This window comes from Benincasa hispida, chromosome 6 (genome assembly GCF_027475165.1).
Source record: "Benincasa hispida cultivar pf3 chromosome 6, pf3_genome.v1.1, whole genome shotgun sequence".
NCBI classification, from domain to species: Eukaryota; Viridiplantae; Streptophyta; class Magnoliopsida; order Cucurbitales; family Cucurbitaceae; genus Benincasa; species Benincasa hispida.
The window spans coordinates 53,373,442-53,398,284 of record NC_143483.1 but is presented as its reverse complement, the minus strand read 5'-3'; the positions used below and the strand labels follow the sequence as shown (position 1 = coordinate 53,398,284).

General features: G+C 32.3%; 2 protein-coding genes across 3 annotated transcripts; both read left to right on the top strand.

The window, feature by feature from the left end:
* Positions 1–3,168: 3,168 nt before the first annotated feature.
* Positions 3,169–6,662, top strand: LOC150035768 (F-box protein At5g03970-like). Of its 2 annotated transcripts, none has more exons than XM_090314941.1 (2): positions 3,169–3,327; positions 5,317–6,662. In XM_090314941.1, the coding sequence occupies exons 1-2, from the start codon at positions 3,267–3,269 to the stop codon at positions 6,594–6,596; spliced, it is 1,341 nt and encodes a 446-aa protein (XP_090171067.1). In that variant the 5' UTR covers positions 3,169–3,266; the 3' UTR covers positions 6,597–6,662. The 2 variants fall into 2 exon arrangements, with proteins under 2 accessions (XP_090171067.1, XP_090171066.1); XM_090314940.1 differs by having other exon boundaries at positions 3,240–3,354.
* Positions 6,663–9,747: 3,085 nt separating this feature from the next.
* On the top strand, positions 9,748–21,537 carry LOC150035767 (myosin-11). The gene is made up of 37 exons (XM_090314942.1): positions 9,748–9,882; positions 10,196–10,339; positions 10,423–10,568; positions 10,645–10,801; positions 10,951–11,009; positions 11,280–11,439; positions 11,558–11,707; positions 11,804–11,940; positions 12,024–12,170; positions 12,315–12,416; positions 12,842–12,899; positions 12,987–13,088; positions 13,671–13,708; positions 13,910–14,036; positions 14,115–14,285; positions 14,501–14,632; positions 14,722–14,831; positions 15,002–15,062; positions 15,367–15,544; positions 15,701–15,906; positions 15,995–16,114; positions 16,428–16,526; positions 16,863–17,084; positions 17,475–17,614; positions 17,973–18,084; positions 18,188–18,235; positions 18,347–18,598; positions 18,686–18,841; positions 18,941–19,147; positions 19,248–19,391; positions 19,582–19,652; positions 19,737–19,836; positions 19,916–19,972; positions 20,074–20,130; positions 20,229–20,309; positions 20,427–20,509; positions 21,045–21,537. Exons 1-37 carry the CDS (start codon positions 9,748–9,750, stop codon positions 21,166–21,168), a joined length of 4,593 nt encoding a protein of 1,530 aa, XP_090171068.1. The 3' UTR covers positions 21,169–21,537.
* Positions 21,538–24,843: the final 3,306 nt, after the last annotated feature.

The following is a 24,843-nucleotide window of genomic DNA, read 5'->3' as shown; positions in this document are numbered from 1 at the left end:
TAAATTTATACCCCTCAACTTTAGGAGTTATATGAATTTGAAACCTAAGTTTTTGTAAGTATATCAATTTACACCCTTTATTACGTTTCATTTAGAAAAATCTCATGTAAAATTTTTAATTATATCAACTAAACTCCTAAATTTATTTATAAATGAATCAAATAGACTCTTTTTCAGAAGTTTCTTTAGGAATCATTCATGCATTTACTCTATTAATTTAAAATGAAAATACCAAAATGAATTATTATGCAAGTGAAAAGCAGTGAAAAATGTTATGGCTTAGGATTTAGTTAGTTTTGTTCAACAATTGTGTTCTTTGTTGCTTTTCTTTTATTGATTTGGTAGGATTCGATCAATCAAATGAAAATTTAAGATTTTGGTATGAAGAAGGAAAGGAAAGAGAGTCGAGGCCCAAGCTAGATAATGTCGCAACACTACATACCAACTTCACAATTCTACCCCGATTTTCAATATTAAATTATTGTAGCTAGGCCATTTGAAGGGGGTGAACGAGAGTTGATTTCTAGACAAAGACCACTACTTGGAACCTTAGAATGGGAAAAGCACACCATTATACAAGAAATCTAAAGGTAAAGTCATGTGGCGGATTGTCCACACCCTACTGAGGTCGCCCCAAACTTGACTAGAACACGTGCAATACACCTCGATAGTGAATGACCTAGGACTCAACACTCGAAGCATACATCATCCATGGGCATTTTCAACACGATATGAGTTCAATTACAAACTAAGCAAGTAACATTATTGTCACCATCAAATTCTTCATAAATAACAAATCTCACCTCAGGCTTACAAAGACCCAACATTACCCTTGCTCAGATGATATCAAAATTTTAAATCATTTCAATACAAATCTTAATGAAAATATAACAAACAATAAAAATTTTATAAACTTTTTTGGGTTAAAAATCACTTTTACTCTCTAAACTTTCATAAAAGTAATAATTTCGTCCTTACTTTGATTTGTAATGATTCAGTCCCTATATACTTTAAATTTTGTACCAATTTAGTAACTTTATTGTGTAACAATTTAGTAACTTTATTGTGTAACAATTTAGTTATAAGATAATGATAAGGCTTAATGAAATTTCATGCATAAATAAAATGTTTAACTAATTAAAAACTTAATATTTTTGTAAAATTAAAGTCTACATCATAAAATATTAAAAATTGACATCTAATTTTGATGGATTTTTTTTACGTGAAGAACTAAATTGTTACAATTTTGAAAGTACAATGACTAAATTGTTATATACTAAAATTTAGAGACTAAATTGTTACAAAATTAAAAATATATGGACTAAATCAGTACCAACCAAAATTCAGGAACTAAATTGTCACTTTTAAGAAAGTTCAGGAACCAAAAGTGATTTTAACTAATTTTTAAATAAGTTAACATATATTTTTTTTATACGATATTTTCATTAGTAACATTTTGTTGCTTATTTTGAGTTTTTTTTGGAGTTTTCTACGGAATATTAATTTATCCTTTTATATCAATATTGAATTTGTACAAATATGAAAATATCAATAGAAATATCGAGATGTCAACGAAAATTTAGTGTCTATTTGATAACGTTCCTGTTTTCTGTTTATGTTTCTCATTTTTAATAAACTGATCTGTTTGATAATCATTCATGTTTCTTGTTCTTAAAATTTGAAAAATGTTCCTAAAAATGGGATCAAAATTGAGGACTAAAAAGGTAATTTCTCCTGCTTCGTTTCTATTTTATTTAAAGTTGTTTAACAAGTAAACTTGTCCAAATTACTACTTAACTTCATGGTATTGGAATCAAATCTCATGTGTGAGACTTATTTTATTTTATTTTTCTTTCTTTCTTTTTATTTCATTTTTCTCTCTCTATATATTTTTTTTGTATTTTTTATAATTATTTCTTTCTTTTATTTGTATTTATTTTCTTTTTTCTTTTTTATATCTATATGTTAATTTAATTTTAAATTTTTAAATATTTAAATTTATATATTATTTTGATTTCCAATTTTCAAATTTTCAATAGAGTTATTTTCAAATATAGGAAAATGAATCAAAATATTTACAAATATAGCAAATTTAATTTTGATTTTCAAATATTTAGATTTATATATTATTTTGATTTCCAAATTTCAAATTTTCAATAGAGTTGTTTTTCAGATATAAGAAAATGAACCAAAATATTTACAAATATAACAAAATTTCACTGTCTATCTACAATAGACCATGATAGACTAATATTTGTATCTATCTATATCTTGATAAATACAAATAGTAGTCTATTGCAGATAAATGTGATATTTTGTTATTATTTGTAAATATTTTCAGCAGTTTTGTCATTTAAAATAATTTTTCTTTTTCAATGTGTATATATAAATATTTTTAAATTTTGTAATATGAATTTTTATATGTATTTTTAATTTTTTTTTTCTTACATATGACACCAATTATAATTTTACATTATATAAATTTTGTTTACTATAATATTCATTTAGGTTCATTTTAATATTTTTACAACCACAACATTTACATAATAATATAATTGAGTTAGATTTGAGTCTACATCATTTAAAATTTGAAAGAAATGACTTGAATGAGAACATATGAATGATAAAAACAATTGTATTATTGTTATTAATCTTACATCGAAACTTATGTGTATTTGAAAATTTAAATTTTTTATATTGTAATGACTATATATTTTTTATTTTATATAATTAGATTATATTTAAACTATAAAATATGAAAAGAAAATGTAAAGAAAAAAAATATAAAAAACGAGAAAAAAGAATAGTTATCAAACAAGTTTATGTTTTTATTTCTTATTTTAAGAAACTTAATAGTTATTAAACATAATCATATTTTTTATTTTAGAAAAAGAGGAAACAAACAATAAGAAACAAAAAACGAAAAATAAAAAATAAAAAATGAAAATATTATCAAACGAGTTGTTAATGGCATGAAACCAAACTACTAACTTAGACATCATCAGAACTACGGTAGGTTCCGATTCATCACAATTTTTTTCCAATCTTTTCTTAAACTATTTTAGAAAAAAACCGACCAAGATTTTAACTTTCAAGCAAAATGGGACATGGGCATAAACTTAATCTAAATATAAAGCAAATTATTATTATATAGACATATTTTGCAATTCTTTCAAAAAGGGGGAAAAAAAAGAACATATTATGCAATTTCCCCTTTGTTTAGGTAATTTATATTTTTGGCCAAATATTTCCTTCCATTGTAAACCATGGTTAACGCGAAAAATTCTCCCCTTGCGGGTTCTGCTTCTGCAAGCAATTGGCCGTCAGGTACGAAAATGATGGCTTTCACAATCGGTATCTATAAATTTCTTCCTCACTTAAACAACTGCGATCGTTCTTTCTCTCTTTCCTCTTTTCATTGCGCTTTCTTCGGAGGTTTTTTGGTTTGTTGTTGTAGAACACAGATGGGTTTTGATAAGTTGTGTTCATCTTTGCTTTCTATGATTTCTTGTGGCTCTAATTTTAAGTTCATACGAAGAAATAGAACAAAGAGAGTGATAGGAACGATTTGGGTTGTTTTTATGTTTAATTTTCATCCGTTTGTCGATTTTTTTATTCTGGATCTTCTTAATGTGATTCTCAGGTTGAAGTCTTATGGGTCTGTGATGATATATTCACATAAATTTTTGCACGATTTATGGGCTATTATTGTTGCATGTCCACTCTGTTTTGGGCTGAAAATTATTATGCCATTTTTAGTGTAGCATGGCTAGTTTCAAATTCTGATGTAGAATTTCATCTGACGTACTGAACTGTATAAATCCGTTTGAAATTTTTGATTGAGGATCCTGAACTTGGTGTTGGCAACAAACTAGTTCAAAAGATTGCATTCTATGTGAGCTTTAACTATTAGTTTTTCTTTTGGTGATTTTTCTTAATAATTGAGGTGTCTGGTTTGGAGACAAGGTTTTAATACATAGTAATTAAGTTCTAAATTTGGGGATTGAACCTTGAATGTTGGAAACTTGGACCCTTCTCTTTGATAGCCATTTTATTATGCCTGGGTGAAGTTTATGCATATCCTTTAGCCCTTCTCTTTGACAAGAGTAAGAAATGTCAAGTTGATTAACTCGTAAAATGGAGTAGTACTACTTAAGAAATAGAGATAAAAGATAACAAAGAGAGAACTTTCATGAAGCTACCCTGACTTCTATTAGGAAGCAGGATCTTTGCTCGAGTGGATGCTAACTCTGTCCAAGGGCTCAACTTTGTATTTTATCCTTTTATGTTTGTTACTGAAGATCCTTTGGTCTAGTCTAATCACATGGCTTGATACAGTATCATCCTTTACATTTGTTGATAAAAATTTAGTTGTTCTATTCGGTTATAGTGTTTGATTTGGTGTTTGAATTTGATAACTCATAAATTTTGGATAAAGATACATCTGAAACTCTTGATACTAAATGATTGGATTCATGATGCCAACATAATCTTGGAATGAAATTTTGGTGGTTACTAAATGCTTTAAATCTTTAACCTGTCTCTTGAAACTATATTTCACTTGCTGCTATTCATAGCCCGGTACTAATATCTTGCATTATATTTAAGCAAGTTAAGAGAGTTCTTTTATAATGATCAGGAAGCATACTCCCATTAAACATTGCCATCAAATCAATTATTTTGGTCATAATATCAAAGAATATTGTCAATGCCACATTTTTTTTTTTCTTTTTTAGAAAAAATTATGTTTGTGATTGATTTCCATTCATGAAGTTTCATTAAGCAGTTTTTTCTTTTCTTTTTTGTCCATCTGTATGTCGTGTTATAACAACTTGAGCTCATATATGAGAATTACATAATCAGTTGCTAACTTTATTATAATTCTTTTTAACAATAAGCGAAACTTTTCATCAACGTAACGATAAGAGGCTGATGCTCAAAAGATACTAACTCCACAATGAATGAAAAAGAAAGCATTAAAAGCATTAAAAAGGAAAAAAAATTACAGAGGGAATATAAATGCATTCCAGTTAAGATATAAGTCTTAAAGAGAGTAATCAGTTGCTGACTTGATTAAGGCTTCTTTATTGTTTTTCGTACTTAGCTATCCATAAAAACTCGATTTTCATACTCAGTCCTCATCTTGATTCTCATTATGTGCAATATAGTACTTGTTGTCATCTTCATATGTACTTTGTCTTTTCGTCGTTTATTTATTTGTGAACTTTTACATTCTGGTGTAACTAGTTGCATGTGATAGTTAGTTGTATGCAAAATGCAGTGCATCTTAACTTGTGAGCAAATTAATTTGTTTAGGTGATACTGGAAATCTGCACTCGTCAGAATGCTTCCCCAGACGAGGGAAGAAAATGGTTAGCAATAGTGTTCATTCAGCTTTGGCATGTGATGACATCCTCACTGAAATCCTCCTTCGTTTGCCAGAGAAATCTGTTTTCAAATTTATTCTTGTGTCCAAAAGATGGCTGTACTTGATTTGTAATTTTTCTTTTCGTCGTAGTTATGAAAAGCAATGGGGTGCACACACTCGTCTTTTTGGGTTTTTTGTATGCAATTTTCTTTACATTGACAGACCACAAGATGGGGTGAGGCGCCCTCGGTATGAGCCTGCTCTACCTCTACTTTCAACTTGTCAAGAGAGTGATGATTTAATTTCATCTGGAATCTTAAGGAAACTTGGCTATTTTATTGACTACTCTGATGGGCTTCTTCTCTGTGGCCGGCACCCTAAACATTATTATGTCTGGGATTCCGTCACTAAGTACCGATGCCAACTTCCTCAACCTCAAAAGCACTACAAATATCTTTGTACTGCATTCATGACAGAAGACCCTGGCGAAGGTGGCGGAGATATAGTATATAGAGTTGTTCGGGCAAACTGTGAATGCAGAGTTGATGTAATTAACACCATCTCCATAGAGACTTTCTCCTCACGGACTTGGACGTGGAAGCAATCTACTCTTGTCTGTTCTTCAGATTTTGCTTTGAGCCCGTGGACAGTAGGTACTGTGATTAATGGAGTTATCCACTGGTTTGGAACATATCGAAGTTTAGCCATTTATGATCCCGGATTTGGAGAAAGGCGCATAATTTCAATCAAGCTACCGGTCGGTCAGCTGACTCATGACTATGAGGACTCCATTTTAGGAGTGTCATCCAATGGGCTTTTGCAGTATGGTCAAAGTGGGAAGCTTGGTTTGGAGACGTGGGTTCTGTACAAGGAACAAGATGACTCCTCATCACCGTACACCATGGGTGCTCATTGCGAGTACCGGTGGAAGTTACTACACAAATTAAGCTACAAAGATATGTGGAAGCAGAACCCAAATTCAGGTATTCGCTCTAAAGAATCTCAAATACTATCATTCGTTGGTCGAAACTCCGACTCTGTTTTCATTAGGTTGGGTTCAAACATCTACCAATGTAACATCAGAAGCAAAACATTGGAAGTGATTCCCTATCATTATGATGTTGTTCCTGTTCCATGGGATTTTTGTAAAGTAGTGCCTTACTTTCAAAAGATTTGGCCCCATTCCCCTTTCCTCATCTCCCCAAACACAGTTAAGCAGCTACTTTGAGATGCTTGTTCTGTTACCATTTTCTACTATTGTTAATGATGGTTAGGAGGTTGTCCTTTTTTGTTAGTTGATGATGATCCTTCCCTTTCTCCATTATTCTATTGGCCATTTTTTGTTTTAGTTTCAAGTTCTTAAGAATTATGCTTATTTTCTAAATTTCTTTTTCTTCATTACTTCTGTTAACTCGTTTTTTAAGTTCGTTGTTTTAAAAAGCCATATATAAACAAGTCGGTTTCTACTTGCTTCTTGTTTTATGCTTTATTGCAATTTCTCTAATCCGATTCTCGACGTTCAAGGAGAATGAACTAACATATGAATGTGCAAACAATAGACATGGGACTAACATTCCCATTAATTTCATAAAGTTTTGGAAAAAAAACGGATTGTTTTCTAGCTAAATCAACTATGTCTGAGATCTCCGAGTATGAGACGTGGGCCATAGAATTGCAGGAAAAACAATTGAATACCTGAACTTTAAAAAAGACCTTTATATCAACATTGTAACACCATCATTATTTTTTTTTTTTCCTTTTATTACAATAGATGAGCTATGGGATTTATGCTCTAATCTTTGTAATGAATGTTTTATTATTATTTAATTATCTTTAGTTGCAATTTGTACGTGATGGATGGAAATTTTAAGATTATTAGTGTAATTTTGACAACATATAATTTTCGTATTCAGGTTCATGGTTTGAGTAATAGGCTAAAGAGTCCATAGTATATGGATAATCTTAGGTATCTTATTCTAGTAATACCATTAATGCAATAAAAGTGCAACAATAAGTCTATCGACAATATGTAGGGTGAGAAATCCAAACTTCTATCCACTTGATCAAGGGTACAAACTTATGTTGTACTATGTTTGTATTGACTATTATTTGAACATAATTGATATATTAAATATAAAGAAGAAAAAGAAATGAAAACACGAAAGGTTGAAATTGAAATCTTGATATAATAAATACTAAATGAATCAATGTATAATTCTTTTTTTAAAAAACTAATGTATATTAGATAAATTAAAAGAAAATATATATTTGAAGTTTGAATGAGATTTGACTAGGTTGAATATATGAGGGAGATTGTATGAAATTTGAACGAGACTAAAATATATTAGATATTAACATATTATTTAATTTTGACAAATTTTTTCCTTAGCCTCTTTGACAGTTTGGTTCTAAATAAAATAAAACCGATTCAATTCTGTTTTCTAAATCGTTGATAAATCTATCTACATTTTACCCACTTTTTTTTTTTTAAACCGAGCCAAAATTTAAAAATTAAAAAAAAAAGTAGGCTTTTGAAAATTTATTTTTATTTTTAGAATTTGACTAATAATTTTTCCCATATGTAAAATAAAGATGTAAATCATCATAGAAAATAGAAAGAAATAAGCTCAATTTTTAAAAATTAAAAACAAAAAACGAAATGATTACGAAATGGTTACCAAACGGAGACATCTAATAAATTATAATTTAAATGTGATGATTATAAAAAAAAATTTAAATTTACGAGTGACATGAGAAACTATAATTATAATGTAAAAAAATCGGAATTCAGAATTCGAATTTGGCATTAGTCCCTGCATTTCCGTGCATCCCTACGACTTGGTCGTATAGTAAAACTAGGATAGCTTGTTAAATTCGAATTTCGAATCATGACTCGAATCCTGAGCTTGAGGTGTTACAATCATTCAACGAGGACAAAAACAATAAAATTTTTAAACTTTACGTGTGACATTTTTTGAGAAATTATAATATAAATATAATTTGAATCGTAGGGTGAGGATGAAGGGTTGATTTATGGCAAGTCAGTGTAGCATTTGGCACACCCCGCTCTGCTGTGACATATAAAATCATTTCTGTTGAGAGCGAGAGAAAAGAAAGACTTGGTAACCACAAATTGGCGCGCAATTAACGGAATTACCGAACTTACCGGTCTTTCTGAACAATGTCACTCCCACATTCCATCCGATCCACATTCACTACCTCTCTCTCTCTAAAGCACACATTTTTTTACTTTTTCACATCACAATACCTTCTTTTCCTTCATTTTCCTCAACCATTTCTTCTCCCCAATGTCTCTTTTCTGCATTTTGTTTCATTACACTCCGACCCATCTTTCATTTTCTTTGATTTTCTGATTTCTCATGTGAATTTAGCCATGATTTTTGACAAATGGGTCATTTTGGTCATTCTTGTTTTGATCAAGGTGAAGTTTTCTTTAGCCGTTGTGTATTTGGTATGGTGTATGAATTAGGCAGCTGAAGTGTTTGAAGAAAGTACCCAATCGCCAACAAACTTCAGATTACAGCATCAGAAATGGTTGGTGTACTACCATCATATATCTTGATTGAACCACGCAAAAACAGTTCTGGTTTATATGTTTAATGTCTGGCTGTAATATTTATTTGCTAGATCAAAGGGGCTAAACAATCACAGAATAATTTATTCTATTGTGATTTGATGCTGCTGATTAGATTGCTAGCTGCAAATGACTTTTAATTGATTTCTGTTCATAATCTTCAAATGGACCTTGAAAATAATGTGTGATAAAAAAAATTGTGGGAAGTGAGTGGAAGTTTTAGAAGCCATTGTCTATTTATGTAATGATAGCCGATGATTCTTTTATGTATTCTGTCATATCATGAAATGTTAGAATGTAAATCTAAGGCTTATGATGGGGTGGAGGGATGAGCATCAACAGGTGCAAAGTCAATCAATATCCCCTAATAACTGGACCTTTTCATCGAAGGGTCAAGATTTTGCGGTAGTATGGATGCTGCCTGTCATATAGGTTTCCTAGTAAATATTTATTTCTTGGGATGTTCTTTAGGATTCCAGTTAGAAGAAAGTTCAAACAAATACTTCTTCCATGGAAATGGAACATGTAGAGAACTTAAGGAACAATTGAGTTCGTGCTAGACTCCCTTGTATGGGAAGTAGAATTGTAATAAGCGATGTTATTTTACTTTGGAAAGAAGTTACAGTTTCAAAATAATCCCTGAATGCCACTTTTCATAATTTCTGTTAGCTTCTTGATTGGAGTGTATATACTTTTCATAAATGTGTTTAATTTTAAACTATTATTTCTTTTAAAAAATAGTGCAAATGTGATAATTTCTGAATTAATCTTTTATTTTCAATATATGCAGGGTACTCCAGTTAACATTATTGTAGGCTCTCATGTCTGGATTGAAGATCCAGAAGTTGCATGGCTTGATGGACAGGTGTCCAAGATTACAGGGCAGGAAGCTGAGATCGAAGCCAGCAATGGAAAAAAAGTAGTCAAAAATCTTTTCTTTATTTTCTCTTTTTGTTCTTTTCATATTACCATTAAAGGAAGCTGAGATCCAGCAGTTAGAAGTTAAGTTGATGATAAAAAATAAGTTACTGTTTTGATGGTCATTTAATTTGTTCATTACATTTATGATAATCCTGAATAGTTTGTGTTAAGAATCCTTGTATTTTCTCAATATAGCTACAATTAAATTACAATTCTTTTGACTCAGATGTATCTTTTGGCCTCTCTTAGAAACGCTGCTTCACCATACATCTCAACAAATATTGATTTGTGTGTGCTATTTGGCATCTTAGGTTGTGGCAAAATTATCCAAAATATACCCCAAAGATGTGGAGGCTCCAGCTGGTGGCGTTGATGACATGACAAAGCTATCTTACTTGCACGAGCCAGGAGTTTTACAAAATCTAAAAATTCGATACGAACTCAATGAAATCTATGTACATTTTCACCCTTCATATTGAAACCGTCACTCTGTTGAAGAAAAAAAAATCACATCTTATAATATTCCTTCTTATTGCAGACATACACTGGCAATATTCTTATTGCAATTAATCCATTCCAAAGATTGCCTCATCTTTATGATGGTCACATGATGCAACAATACAAAGGAGCACCATTTGGAGAACTGAGTCCTCATGTTTTTGCTGTTGCTGATGTTGCCTACAGGTTAAATTTCAACATGTTATTCACTTATTCTTGAAGAAATTCTGCATATTGACAATTAACATTTATACTAAAACAGGGCGATGATTAATGAGGGTAAAAGCAATTCAATTCTGGTCAGTGGTGAAAGTGGAGCAGGGAAAACTGAAACCACAAAAATGCTTATGAGGTACCTTGCATTTTTAGGTGGCCGGGCGGCCACTGAAGGACGAACAGTTGAGCAACAAGTTCTTGAGGTATGATAAATTAGAACTTCAATATAGAACCACTATTTTCTCCAGGACAGCTAGACACATTTTAAGCTATGTTTTCTTCCCTCAAATCATGTGTAGTTTACTTCTGATTCAAATCTCATTGTATTTTCTCCCTTTGACTTTATTTGCAGTCAAATCCAGTGCTTGAAGCTTTTGGAAATGCTAAAACTGTCAGAAATAACAATTCCAGGTAAACTTTGTGGAGGATGAAAGTGTTTTTCTAAAAAATGGCAGTGTTTAGTTAACACACAAAAAATATGCTTTTGAAAGATCTTAAAAAAGTATTTCAATCAGATTTTGTTTCCTTTCTAAACGCATCCTAAAAAAACCTTTCCACATTCAAAGAAGGCAGAAAATTCTTTTCCCCTTGCAGTGCAAAGTATATTTATTTCTAGAAACTAATAAAAGCAGCAAATTTTCATTTCTCAAATTGTTCCTGATAATTATTTTCTCCATACAGTCGCTTTGGTAAATTTGTTGAAATCCAGTTTGACAAGCATGGAAGAATCTCGGGAGCAGCTATCCGAACTTACCTCCTCGAGAGATCTCGGGTTTGCCAAGTTTCTGATCCTGAGCGCAATTATCATTGCTTTTACCTCCTTTGTGCTGCACCTCAGGAGGTATTCAGCAGTTTCTTTCACCCCACTAACTAACTAAGAATGTTAAATTATTTAGGACATGTCTCATGTGAATTGGCATAGTCCTGGTTTGTGAATCAGATTGTTTATGATATAACAGGAAATTGAAAAATTCAAGCTGGGAAATCCCAGGTCATTTCATTATCTAAATCAATCAAATTGCTATGAGCTGGTTGATGTAAGTGATGCTCATGACTATCTTGCCACTAGAAGAGCTATGGATGTTGTTGGAATAAGTGCTAAGGAGCAGGTATGGTATCTTCTGAAGCTTGTAAATATTTCCTAATTTTGAGCATAGTTAGTCATCTTCTTATGTCTTTCCTCTCCTCTCTCTTTACTCTGTCAGGAAGCAATCTTCAGGGTTGTTGCTGCAATTCTTCATCTTGGAAACATTGAATTTGCTAAAGGAAAAGAAGTTGATTCATCAGTTCCAAAAGATGACAAGGCCAAGTTCCATCTTAAAATGACTTCAGAGCTTCTCATGTACTTATCCTGCTTTAGAATGGGGCTTCATATGTTTACATCTTTTTATATTAGCGGTATTTGTCTAACCACGCTTTTTTCAGGTGTGATAATGCCGGCCTTGAAGATGCATTATGTAAGCGTGTCATGATCACCCCTGAAGAAGTGATAAAACGTAGCTTGGATCCTCAAAGTGCAGCCGTTAGCCGTGATGGTTTGGCTAAAACTATATATTCTCGACTATTTGACTGGTAAGTTCGCAGCTTATAAAAGATACCATCCACTTTTATGCCTAATAATTGAACTACACCCTGAAACTACTATACAAGATTGAAACTAGAAAGAAACACTAAATGTCATACGGAGTCTAAATGTATTTTATCTCCCATATGCAGGCTGGTTGATAAAATTAATGTCTCAATTGGACAAGATCCTAATTCCAAGTCCCTGATTGGGGTCCTTGATATCTATGGTTTTGAAAGCTTCAAAGCTAACAGGTAAGGAATAATGATTAAATATGGATATTGATTCAAGTGTTCCAATCGACCCGTGTATCAAAATCAAAGAGATAAAGAAAAACAAACAAACATAGAAACACATGTAAGCATTAGAGGCTACTGGTTGATGGGGTGGATAACATGAGTTTTATTAGAGTTCCATTATTAGCTTAGTTTTCTTCTTGTAAACTTAGCATTACAGTGAAATTTTATTCACATTAAATGTCCTCCAACCAGCTCTTTTCATGCGACGCCTTGATCCTTCGTGTGAGTTTTATCCATACATACGACCATATTACTTTTTATTTATCATGGTCATGTATTATTCACTGACGTGCATGTTCATGTGATTATATCCATGTAAGCTTTGTATTTGTACTTTTGGAAATTCTTGTAACTTAATTTCAGCATATCATGCTGTGCAGTTTTGAGCAGTTCTGTATTAATTTCACGAATGAGAAGTTACAGCAACATTTCAATCAGGTGACTTTCAGATATCGTTACAACATTTAAACACTTAACTTTCTTTTCATTAGTAAACTTAATATACATATTTTTTTGGGTGTCCAGCACGTTTTCAAAATGGAACAAGAAGAATACACGAAAGAAGAGATTGACTGGAGTTATATTGAGTTTGTGGACAACCAAGATGTGTTAGATCTCATTGAAAAGGTTAGATATATGATTTTTTTTCATTTTCATATATATTTTTTTTCCATTCATGATGCCAAATAGGACATTGAATCTCAGGGCAATGAAAATGCTGCGGTGACCTTTTTCTTTCTTTTCAACATGGTAGTGTATGCAAATGGATGCACACGTATCTTTATGTATATCATTAAAATTGGTGACTTCATAAATCTATATCAGATCAGCAATAGGTGATTAACATAATAAATGGTCCATCAATAATATTGATTAGACCTTTGATCGGTTCTAATGTTATTACACCACAACACCAGATAGACAACTCATGAAACGGAGAAATTTACAAGTGCTTTGTGACGAAACCTGATTTTTGTCCAACCTATCTTTTTTCAGATCCCAATCTTTCTCACATAAAATGTTACAGCAAACATATCCTAGTTCTAAATGGTCGAATAATCTCTTGGTCGAGTACAATCAATTGAGCTATACACATGTTGGAAATATCCATTTGTAGTTATGACTATTTGATATATTCTTATACTCAATTCTTGTTTATTCATATTATCATACTTTTCTGAAGTTAGTTGTGGTATCTTTATTTGACAGAAACCTGGTGGAATTGTGGCTCTCCTTGATGAAGCTTGGTAAGCTATCGTAATACGATTTTTTCACTAAAATATCACTTTTCACGGACACTGACCATTATATGTTAGGAAATTTCGTGGCATTATACAATTCTAAAAGTTGTAGCTTATGTGTATTTTGTTTAACACTTTAACTCTTCCAATGCAATTGTAGTTCAATCAATTTTAACATGTAAACTGTCCTTTTTCATTTGTTTTCAGCATGTTTCCAAAGTCAACACATGAGACATTTGCTAACAAGCTCTATCAGACTTTCAAAACACATAAGCGGTTTATAAAGCCAAAACTTTCTCGAACAGATTTTACCATTGCTCATTATGCTGGAGAGGTAATATCAACTCCAAGGCGTAATTTTGTTCATGGCAGGGAAAATTCTTACCCTTACAATTTAAGTATTTGTTTCCAGGTTTTATATCAATCCGAACAGTTTTTGGACAAAAACAAGGATTATGTTGTTCCTGAACATCAGGATTTGTTAGGTGCATCCAAATGTCCATTTGTTGCTGGCCTTTTCCCCCCTCTAAAAGAAGAATCAGCAAAATCTTCCAAGTTTTCTTCAATTGGATCTCGCTTTAAGGTAATTTTCTCTCAATCATCACAATGATCTATTTGTGATAAGAAGAACAAACAACAAATTCCAACCTCACATAAAAAGGCATTAGGATAAAATTTCTTTTTAACAATCGGTTACTAAATCTGAATGTAACATCCTAACTTGATCCTTATTGGAAACTAAGATATCTTTTCGTATTGAGGGACATCAACCTTAAGTGTTGGATTCTGTGTTTGCAGCTACAACTACAACAGTTAATGGAAACACTAAATTCCACAGAACCTCACTATATCAGATGTGTGAAGCCAAACAACCTCTTGAAACCTGCCATCTTTGAGAATGTCAATATAATGCAACAACTGCGTTGTGGTGTGAGTACTACTTTTCTTCTCTCTTATTTTGTTCCGCCAGTAACTGGATTTTGATTTCCCTCTTTACAATAATTTCAATGCTTTAATAGGGTGTCTTAGAGGCAATCAGAATCAGTTGTGCGGGGTACCCTACTCGACGTGCGTTCTTTGAATTCATTAACCGATTTGGAATTTTAGCTCAAGAATCCTTAGAAGGAAAGTAAGTATTCTTAGTTTAGAATATTTTGCAGTTCTCTCTCACTTTCATACACTCTCTTAAATTGTGGTGTGGGAAACAGAGAACACCTCTGATGTTCATTCTGTAACAATATTGCTTAGAGGATTCGATATTCTGCATTCTGAAACCACCTATTTTTTCTTGGTGAGCAGCTACGATGAAAAAACTGTATGCAAAAAGATATTAGAAAAGCAGGGACTTAAAGGGTTTCAGGTAAGACAGAAAGTTCCTTTGAGCTTGTTTTACACCTTCTTCCATGTGGAAAACACTTCTTTATTAAATAATGAATCACTTTGAAAACTAAAATAATCTAACCTGAACTTTTACAATCATTACTTTAACCAATATAAATTTAATCACAAGATTATGATATTTTTTCCGATAGCAACAATGATGGAGTGGTTGTATGTGTTCAAAACATCTACGAATATCACATCTTGTTCTTGATGGAAAATTTGCCAAGTATGCAGTCATATATGGTGAAGATGAGGCATATATTCCAACTTGCATTTTGCAGATAGGTAAGACAAAAGTATTCCTGAGGGCTGGTCAGATGGCTGAATTAGATGCTCGGAGAGCAGAGGTATTGAGTAATGCAGCAAAGACTATTCAACGGCGCACACGAACCCATATTGCTCGTAAACAGTTCATTGCATTACGAAAGGCAACCATACACGTGCAATCTAGATGGAGAGGTAAGGCATTTGAAGTAACTTGCCGTTATATGAGTTCTATAACAAACATTAATGCTATTTCCTTTTATGGACACCCCGAATTGAGGAATTTTTAAAGCTTCCTGTTAAGTAGGTTGCTACGGTTTTTTTTATTACATTCAACTGCCATGATTACAGGAAAACTGGCTTGCAAACTTTTCAAGAATTTGAAAAGGGAGGCAGCTGCTGTGAAAATTCAGAAAAATGCTCGAAGATTTCATGCGAGAACAGCCTACAAAAGACTACAAACCTCGGTGCTTTATGTGCAAACTGGTTTAAGGGCAATGGCAGCTAGGAATGAATTCAGATTTAGGAAGCAGACAAAGGCGGCAATTATCATTCAGGTTCCTTACTTATATTTTAATTGATTCAAGCGATCTATTCCTTTTATTGTTAGATTAAATATTTTCCCGTTGATATGTAAAATTGTAGGCTCGATGGCGTTGCCACAAAGCTGCCTCATACTATAAGAAACTTCAGAGAGGTTCAATAGTTGCACAATGTAGATGGAGGGGAAAAGTTGCTAGAAAGGAACTTAGAAAACTCAAATTGGTAAGGATTGATCAATTCATTATCTTCTATTGGATTTTATTTGATAGCCATATACTTGAAATTTATCGTTGGAAATATCCATTTGATAATTTGAAATTTAATCGTTTGAATTGTATACTTGGATGTATATACCAAGGTGGCAACCAACCAAGGATGTATCAAGTCTCTTATCTGATCTTACTCTGATTATTGATTTTGATAGAAGTAGGCATTTTTCACATATACTCTATTAATAAAATTTCAAACCCTAAGTTCATTGCAGTGTTTTGTTCTCTGTTTCCATATTGGGCAACTTAAAAGCACTTTTTTTCAGGCTGCAAGGGAGACTGGTGCACTTAAGGAAGCAAAGGACAAGTTGGAAAAGAAAGTGGAGGAACTTACTTGGCGCATACAGTTAGAAAAACGCCTAAGGGTAATTTTATGCTATTTTAACATTAAATTTGATAATATTTGTCACAGGTGACGTTTTATACAAAAACATATTACTGGGTAATAAACTATGGAAAATACTCCTCCCCAATAAGACATTCAGGCAGTTCCTTTCCAACTAAATCTAAAAAGAAGCAGTCAATTTGAAACAATCAATTGCTTGTAGTTTTGATCTTCCTTTTTGGTTGACCTCAGAGAATAGACAATTTGTAACAAATCAATTACTTGTAGTCTTTTTCATCCTTTGTGGTTGACCCCAGAAACTATAGTTGTACTGAGATAAATATTTTGCCTACTAAGCTTTGAATCATCTATGCAGACGGACCTGGAAGAGGCAAAAGCTCAGGAGATAGCAAAATTACAAAATTCTTTACAAGAACTGCAGGCTAAAGTTGACGAAACTAACTCATTGCTTGTAAAGGAGCGAGAGGCTGTGAAGAAGGCTGTTGAAGAAGCACCTCCCGTTATACAAGAAACCCAAGTTCTGGTTGAAGATACCAAGAAAATTGATGCTTTGACAACAGAAGTAGAAAGCTTAAAGGTAATAAGGATTTTGCTCATCATATAAACTAAATTTAGCTAAATCAGCCTTTTCTTTCCCTAATTGAGCTTAGCATACTGAGATCAATATATTAGTGGTTATGCAAGTACATGAAAGTCAATGCTTTGGCAATGCACTGGTGACAATCTTTTCTTTTTGTTTTCCAAACCTCTCTATTGGTATTTCAGCTAGATGAGATGTGTTTCTCACATTCTGTTGTAATAAATTAGCATTAACACTTCTGATATAATCAACTGAAATAGTCATTATTTCTGGCTTTAAGCAAAAGTGTTCATGCTGTACAAATTATAGTCATTTGTTGTTTATACCATTCGAGATGATTGATAGTGCCTTTTACACTGATTAATACGTTTATTTACGACCTCTCAGACATCACTGGAGACAGAGAAAAACAGAGCTGATGAATATGAGAAAAAATGTAGTGAAGTAGAACAGTCTAGAGAAGAACAACGTAAAAAGTTAGAAGATACAGAGAAGAAAGCTCATCAGCTCCAGGAGTCATTGACCAGGTAATATCACTATTGTGAGAATAAATAGAGGAAAGTTGTGTCATTCACCTTCTTAGATTGCCTCTATCTATATATTTAATAATGTGGGACCTGCTGGAAATGAATTGTTCCAACTTTTTGTTGAATTTATGTAGATAGACAATATTTAACATCTTTATGAAAATTACACTCAGATTGCAGTTTAAGATTTCTTACAAATGTATCAATGTTTCGGGGGAACTCAGCTTATGGGCTCTGGTTTTCAGTCTTTATAATGATCCTCTATATAAGTTTAAGGACACTTCAATTGTCTTTTACCCGAGTAAGAGCTATTAATTTGACATTCATGAATTGATTAACTGAACACTCTCTTGATTAGGCTAGAAGAGAAGCTTTCCAATTTGGAATCAGAGAATCAAGTTTTGCGCCAACAAGCTGTGTCTATGGCACCTAATAAACTCCTCTCAGGACGGTCTAGATCGATTCTTCAGGTATTATGAGACATTGGTATTGTATGATAGATTAATAACTAAAAAATAATTATATTGTGATGTTGGGGATATTTACATGTGAAATTTTTGCCACAAATGACAGAGAGGTGCTGAAAGTGGTCATTATGGAGGGGAAGGGAGGACACCTTTGGTCAGTAAAACTGTTCTTGAGCACAGAATTTGTTTAAAGGAATAAATAGAAATTCTTCATTCCATTTTGGTTTTTATTACTTCTAACTTACTATCTCATTTACTGAATCAGGATCTACACAGCCCCTCTATTAACCAAAGGGATTCAGAAGTAGAGGATAAACCTCAAAAATCACTTAATGAGAAACAGCAAGAGAATCAAGAATTGCTCATTAGATGTATTGCACAGCATCTTGGCTTTGCAGGAAACAGGCCAATTGCTGCTTGTATCATTTATAAGTGCCTGCTTCAGTGGAGGTCGTTCGAAGTCGAGCGCACCAGTGTTTTTGATAGGATAATTCAAACTATAGGCCATGCAATTGAGGTTCAAACTGATTGACATTATCCGCCACCATTCTTTTTTAATTTAGAGTCACTGCTAACATGAATACAAACACCATTTCCTTTCCAGACTCAGGATAACAATGACGTCTTGGCCTATTGGTTATCCAACGCTTCAACACTTCTATTACTGCTTCAGCGTACTCTGAAGGCAAGTGGTGCTGCTGGAATGGCTCCACAACGTCGAAGATCATCATCAGCTACACTATTTGGGAGGATGACTCAAGTTAATACAAAAGAATTCACAGATCCTTGTTTTTCTATGTATATAAACTAACATCATACTTAAATTTATCTGATGTCTTTCTTCTCTAACTTTTTCTAGAGTTTCCGAGGAGCTCCACAAGGAGTCAATCTATCCTTAATCAATGGTGGAACTAGTGGTGGAGTGGACACTTTAAGGCAAGTTGAAGCGAAGTACCCTGCTTTGCTTTTCAAGCAGCAGCTGACAGCCTATGTAGAGAAAATTTATGGAATGATAAGAGATAATCTGAAGAAAGAAATTTCTCCATTGCTAGGATTGTGCATCCAGGTATGTTTAATTAGAGTCTATGCCTTATGGATTGTCTTGTTCACTTCTTGTGTTTCATTTCTTTCTCATCACTAACCCTTATTCATGTAATATGGAAAAGGCACCAAGGACATCAAGGGCAAGTTTAGTGAAAGGATCTTCTCGTTCTGTTGCTAACACCGAGGCCCAGCGTGCTTTAATTGCTCATTGGCAAGGAATCGTGAAGAGCCTCGGAAACTTCTTAAACACATTAAAAGCAAATCATGTATGCAAAACCTCTCTCAATTTGTCTTTTATCATATTTTTTGCAAATATGGTTCAGTTATTAACTTGTGATTTCTTAAGTTGAAACTCTCTTTATTGTTTATTTGACTCCATAAGCACACGCAGCTGTAATTGGTTATTTAGATGTTCTTAATTTTTTTTTTTCCTTCCTGTGTCTAATTTCGTTATAGGTACCCCCATTTTTGGTTCGCAAAGTCTTCATTCAAATATTTTCTTTCATCAACGTTCAACTATTTAACAGGTATTCATCTCTTTGATTTCTTGTTCTTAAGATACTTAACTAAGAACTTTTCTCAGTCAGCAAACATGTTTTCTTTCTCTACAGTCTTCTATTGCGACGAGAATGTTGTTCATTTAGCAATGGTGAATACGTCAAAGCTGGGCTGTCTGAATTAGAGCATTGGTGTTATAAGGCCACCGATGAGGTACCTCGTACCTTGAATATGCTTCTTTACCTTGTTTATTTTGTTTAAACCGTTACTAACTGATAAAATTAAAATACAGTATGCAGGTTCTGCTTGGGACGAGCTAAAGCATATTAGACAAGCAATCGGGTTTCTGGTATTTCCCATCCTTCTATTATGTCCAAGTCCTCCCCCTAAAAAAATTTTGAATTAGAAAACAGGAAAATAAGCTAAATTCTTGCTTTAATACTGTAATAGGTCATTCATCAGAAGCCAAAGAAGACACTTGATGAAATAAGTCACGATCTGTGTCCGGTAAGTGGCATCTAAACGTTTGGTGTACAATGCACATACCTAAGTACTGTTGTATGTAGTTAATCACCTAATGAACAAACCAAATTCTTCACTCACAGGTACTAAGTATACAGCAGCTGTATCGTATAAGTACGATGTACTGGGACGACAAATATGGGACCCATAGTGTTTCACCTGATGTAAGATTTTACACACTGTGTCATCTCTTGTAGTTCAACTCTAGAGATTTATGTATGAACCACTCTTGTTTATATAATCTTTGCAAAAGTGCATAAATCTTTTGTTTCAATGTTTAGGTTATATCCAATATGAGGGTGTTAATGACCGAAGATTCAAACCATGCAATTAGCAATTCATTTCTATTGGACGACGATTCAAGGTAATCTATTTTGTGAATTTTCTTTGTCCAGTTATTTTCTCACCTTTAACTCGGGTGTAGCAAGTCACATGGGTTGAAAGAAGTACTTTAGTTTAATATTGGTTCGATTTTTACTCTCACTATCGAGTTTAACCACAAATAACAGACAGGATATTCTAGAATTTTGTTTCTTCCTTGCCAATGACAAAGATGCTTGGTAAGCTTAAGGATGATAATGGTTGAACTAAATTAAAACTAAGGTTAAAATATTGAGTCTAAGAATTCAATTTAACCTTTATTTTACAACCCAGATGCATTAGTATTGGATTTAAAGATATATAAACTTAGCTGTTTAGCAGGATTTTAAGGACAGTAAATTTATACTTTTTTCGATCTTAATGAGAAAAAAACCTGAAGGGCCTTACTTACATATATTAAGAGGCAGAGGAGTCAAACAAATATGAACCACTACCTTATGTAGTAGATTGCTACTTGATTTGTTTTACCAAATACTTCAGAACAATCTTAACTTGTTTATCGGTTGCTTGGACTGCAGCATACCATTCTCAGTTGATGATTTATCGAAGTCTATGGAACAAATAGACATCGGAGATATCGAACCACCACCGCTGATTCGGGAAAACTCGGGCTTTAGTTTCTTGTTACCACGAACAGATTAATGAACAAATCTTCGATCTCTCTTTCTCTCTTTCTCAGAGCTTAAATTGTCAAGTTTCTGTCTGAATTGGAATCCTCCCACATGCTTATTTCTTCAAGAGGTTCTACAGATTCAAATATGCCTTGCAGTTTGAAGTGAAATGAAGCTAACTCTGCCTCCAAAATTGGCTAAGAAATTGCTTCAAATCACTTGCCTAACATTGTAGTTCAAATTTCTTCACTATACTTTGTATGAGTTTTAGATTTTTTGAGACAGTCAGGTTGAAGTAGAAGGCGGTATCATAGATTTCCACATTTTCTTTGTATTCTAGTTGTATTTTCTCTGAGATTGTTTCCATTAAGTTTATAAATAATAAGCCATCATCAGTTCAGAATAATGTTTTGATCAAATTGCTTACAGATTGATAATATTCATATCAGCTTAGTTTGACTGAAGGGATAGCTTGAATATTTAAAGAATGAACTGATTGAGTGTTATTGTTAATCTCATGCGTGACACCGTTAAACAAGCACCAAAACAGTATATCAAGCAAAGGAGCATAATTTATTTGTAAATTTTGTATTTGGATTAACTTGGAGCTTAAATAAGTGTTTCTAAAAATTAATTAAAAAAAAAATTTGTTTTCAAACATGTCAATCCAAATCGACCCTAAATCAACTCTCTCAAATTATGTTAGAGTGCAACCTAATAGGAGTTCGTCGACAAATTTTCTTTCCTTTTGTCGCATTTTGCTCAAAGGGTTGAATGAAAATAGTGCATCAATTTGTTCCATAGACCCACTTGATGTCCTAATATGTTTTGGCATTGCATGGAATATAGCAGATTTGAGGGAAGAGTAACAACGCTTTGGTTATCAAATTAAGTAAATTTAAATGGTAGATATCTCGAACACTATTGGCTATCAATTAAATTAAAGACACTAATTATCATCTCAAAGACGAATTGTTTGATCTCACCTTACAATTATCAAACTAAGAAAAATAACTAGCTTGGTTATTACTTAAGCTAAAAGCACGATGTTCTTATTCAATATTTGATCTAATGATTATTTCTTTCCAAACATAAGAGATGAGAAATGTATCAAAATAAACACCATGACCTACAATAAAATACGGATAATCAAAATATGTTTCTCAATTAATCAAATAAATATATTGAAAAAAAATGTAATTCTCTATTGAATATGAAGTCTATATAATATAATGTCAAGATAAACATTTTAGGACAAGAATTGTGAGATGATAGATTGAGCCTTCGACTTTGAGGACATGAGTGCATGTCAATTATGATTAAGTTAGATTCCATTGAGCCCTTTTACAATTTGTTATTGTATATTATTGTAATAGATGGATAACCAAAAAATGTTTCTCAATTAATCAATGACTTTTATTGTACTCTTGGAACTTTTTGTATTTTTAAATATTTTTTTATATTTAAAAAGGTCCCATTCCACATGGTAGATAAGAGAAAAATAATTTTATTCCCTCAAATTATAGATGGTATAAGAGTTCATAAAGCCCAAACCAGTACTCAGTCTAATAAAAAAAATTGGGATCCGATCATTGCCAATTGGTATAAAAAGAAATTAAAAAGATCAAGAGACCTCACATCCGTTATAAGATAGATAAATTAAATCTCTCATTGTCAATTGGTTTTGAGATGAAACCTTTTATTATCGAATATTTTATAACAATACAAATGAAAAGTAAAAAAAGTAGGAACAATGTATAGATGTCCGTGGATAAACTAGAATATTTGAAAAATGGAACTCTTGCTCCTCCAATCCTCTAATGCCTTCACGGCATAGTATCGTAAATAAGGGAAAAATAATAGACAGTAAGAGAAAAATAATTTTATTCCCTCCAATTCTAGAGAGTGAAACACATAGGCAATTGGAATAATTGAGTGTCATTTTTTATCATTCGAAACTTTGATGGAAATATTATTTTTAGTCCTTGAATTCAATTGTTAAAGTTTTTGTCTATCAATTTATAATTTTGTCATTCTCGAAACTTTAATATATAACAATTCAGTCATTTCTATTTCAGAATTTGTTATGATTTGATTCCTAGTGTAAAAAAATATTATAAGATTTAATGAGGATTCTTACATATATATAGATTGATGAACTAATTAGAAACCAAATATGTACATAAATTACAAAGATTATATTGAAAGTGCAACGATTAAATTTAACATTATTGAAAGTACATGAATTAAAATTGGACATTTGAAAGTAGATAGAGTAAAATTGAACAAACTCCAAAATATAGGATACAAAATGATATTTTAACCAATTTAGTTTCATGAGGAGTTTTAAGTTCCATTAGACTAACGTAAAAAATTGATGGCTAAGAATGAAAGCTATATAAAAGGGTTTGTTAATCTCTCATTATATAATTTAATTAATTTAGACATAGCTAAAGATGAACATCACTCAATTGGTATAGTGTTTGTGTTATCAACTTTAAAGTTAGATGTTCAATTCATTTACCCCACTATTTATTCAAAAAGGAAAAAATAAAAGAGCTTACTAACCTGAGCATGGCTTAAGTGGTTAGAATATTAGTATCGATATGAAAACAAAGAAAATAGTGTTGTAAGTTGTGTGAGAGCAAGGGAATGAAGGAAAAAGGATCTTCGTGTGTAAGAGTACTATTGTATTGGATTAATTGATTGTGAGTGCAAGCTCAAGGGAGAAATGAAGAGTGTAAGCACAAAAGAGTGGAAGCGTCTTATCATATGAGAGCATTATTATGTGAGTGACCTTATTTCACAATCACTATAGTCACATGGTAAGTATAGATTATAACATTTCGAACCCAGGATTTGAAATGCAGATTCGGCACTTGATGGCTCCAACATTCCCCTATGACTTGAAAACATCATCTTTGGTTGCTTGACCAATTTCCTTTCCAACATATGTTTTGTCCTCACTCGCATGCTTCGTAGAAAAATTCCCACGAGATCAACTAATACAGGATTTCTCCTGTAAACATGCTTAATTTTGAAGTTCTATGAGTAATAACAAAAAAGAAGGAGTACATTGTTGGTATAAGTAATAACTTTCAATTCTTTTTAAATATTTTCTTAACTATACTTTCATATGCTCAAAATTTCTTTTTAAGTAATTTTGATTCGTTTGCCTACAACTAAATTCGAGGATGGATAATTAATATGTTTTTAGTGCAATATGACAATGATAGACGATCATATTTGATTATTTTTAAAGTTTGACACAAAAGACATTTCGAACGCAAAATTAGGACCGTCCGAGAAAAAAACAAATTAACGATGTGGTCCAGTTTGCTTTATGTTATGAATCAAATCAAATTTGCATTTTGAAAAAAATTTCAAAATGTCTCAATCATAATTACTAGTCACATCCAATAATGGCCATAGTTGTTTAATTTTCATGTGCTGCATACTAATCTAACTAGTCAAATTGCAAATCAACATCAATCACTATCATTATATTTTTCATTCAATATAATCTTTTAGGAAATATAAAAAATAAAATCAAAATTATAAAAATAATTTCTTTGATCAAACAAATCAATCTTCCATATCTTGACTTTGAATGATTATTTTCTATAAGAGAAGAAAGTGTTCTAGATGCTTTAAATCAACATAATCTTGTCTAATTAGGGATATTCAGCTCACCAATATGAGTTGA

Coding starts and splice junctions, on each gene's coding strand:
- LOC150035768 (XM_090314940.1), top strand. CDS start 3,267: ATGGTTAACGCGAAAAATTCTCCCCTTGCGGGTTCTGCTTCTGCAAGC. Junction 3,355..5,316: donor AATGATGGCTTTCACAATCG/GTATCTATAAAT, acceptor TAATTTGTTTAG/GTGATACTGGAAATCTGCAC.
- LOC150035767 (XM_090314942.1), top strand. CDS start 9,748: ATGCAGGGTACTCCAGTTAACATTATTGTAGGCTCTCATGTCTGGATT. Junction 15,545..15,700: donor CGTGCAATCTAGATGGAGAG/GTAAGGCATTTG, acceptor CCATGATTACAG/GAAAACTGGCTTGCAAACTT. Junction 18,236..18,346: donor GGGAAGGGAGGACACCTTTG/GTCAGTAAAACT, acceptor TTACTGAATCAG/GATCTACACAGCCCCTCTAT.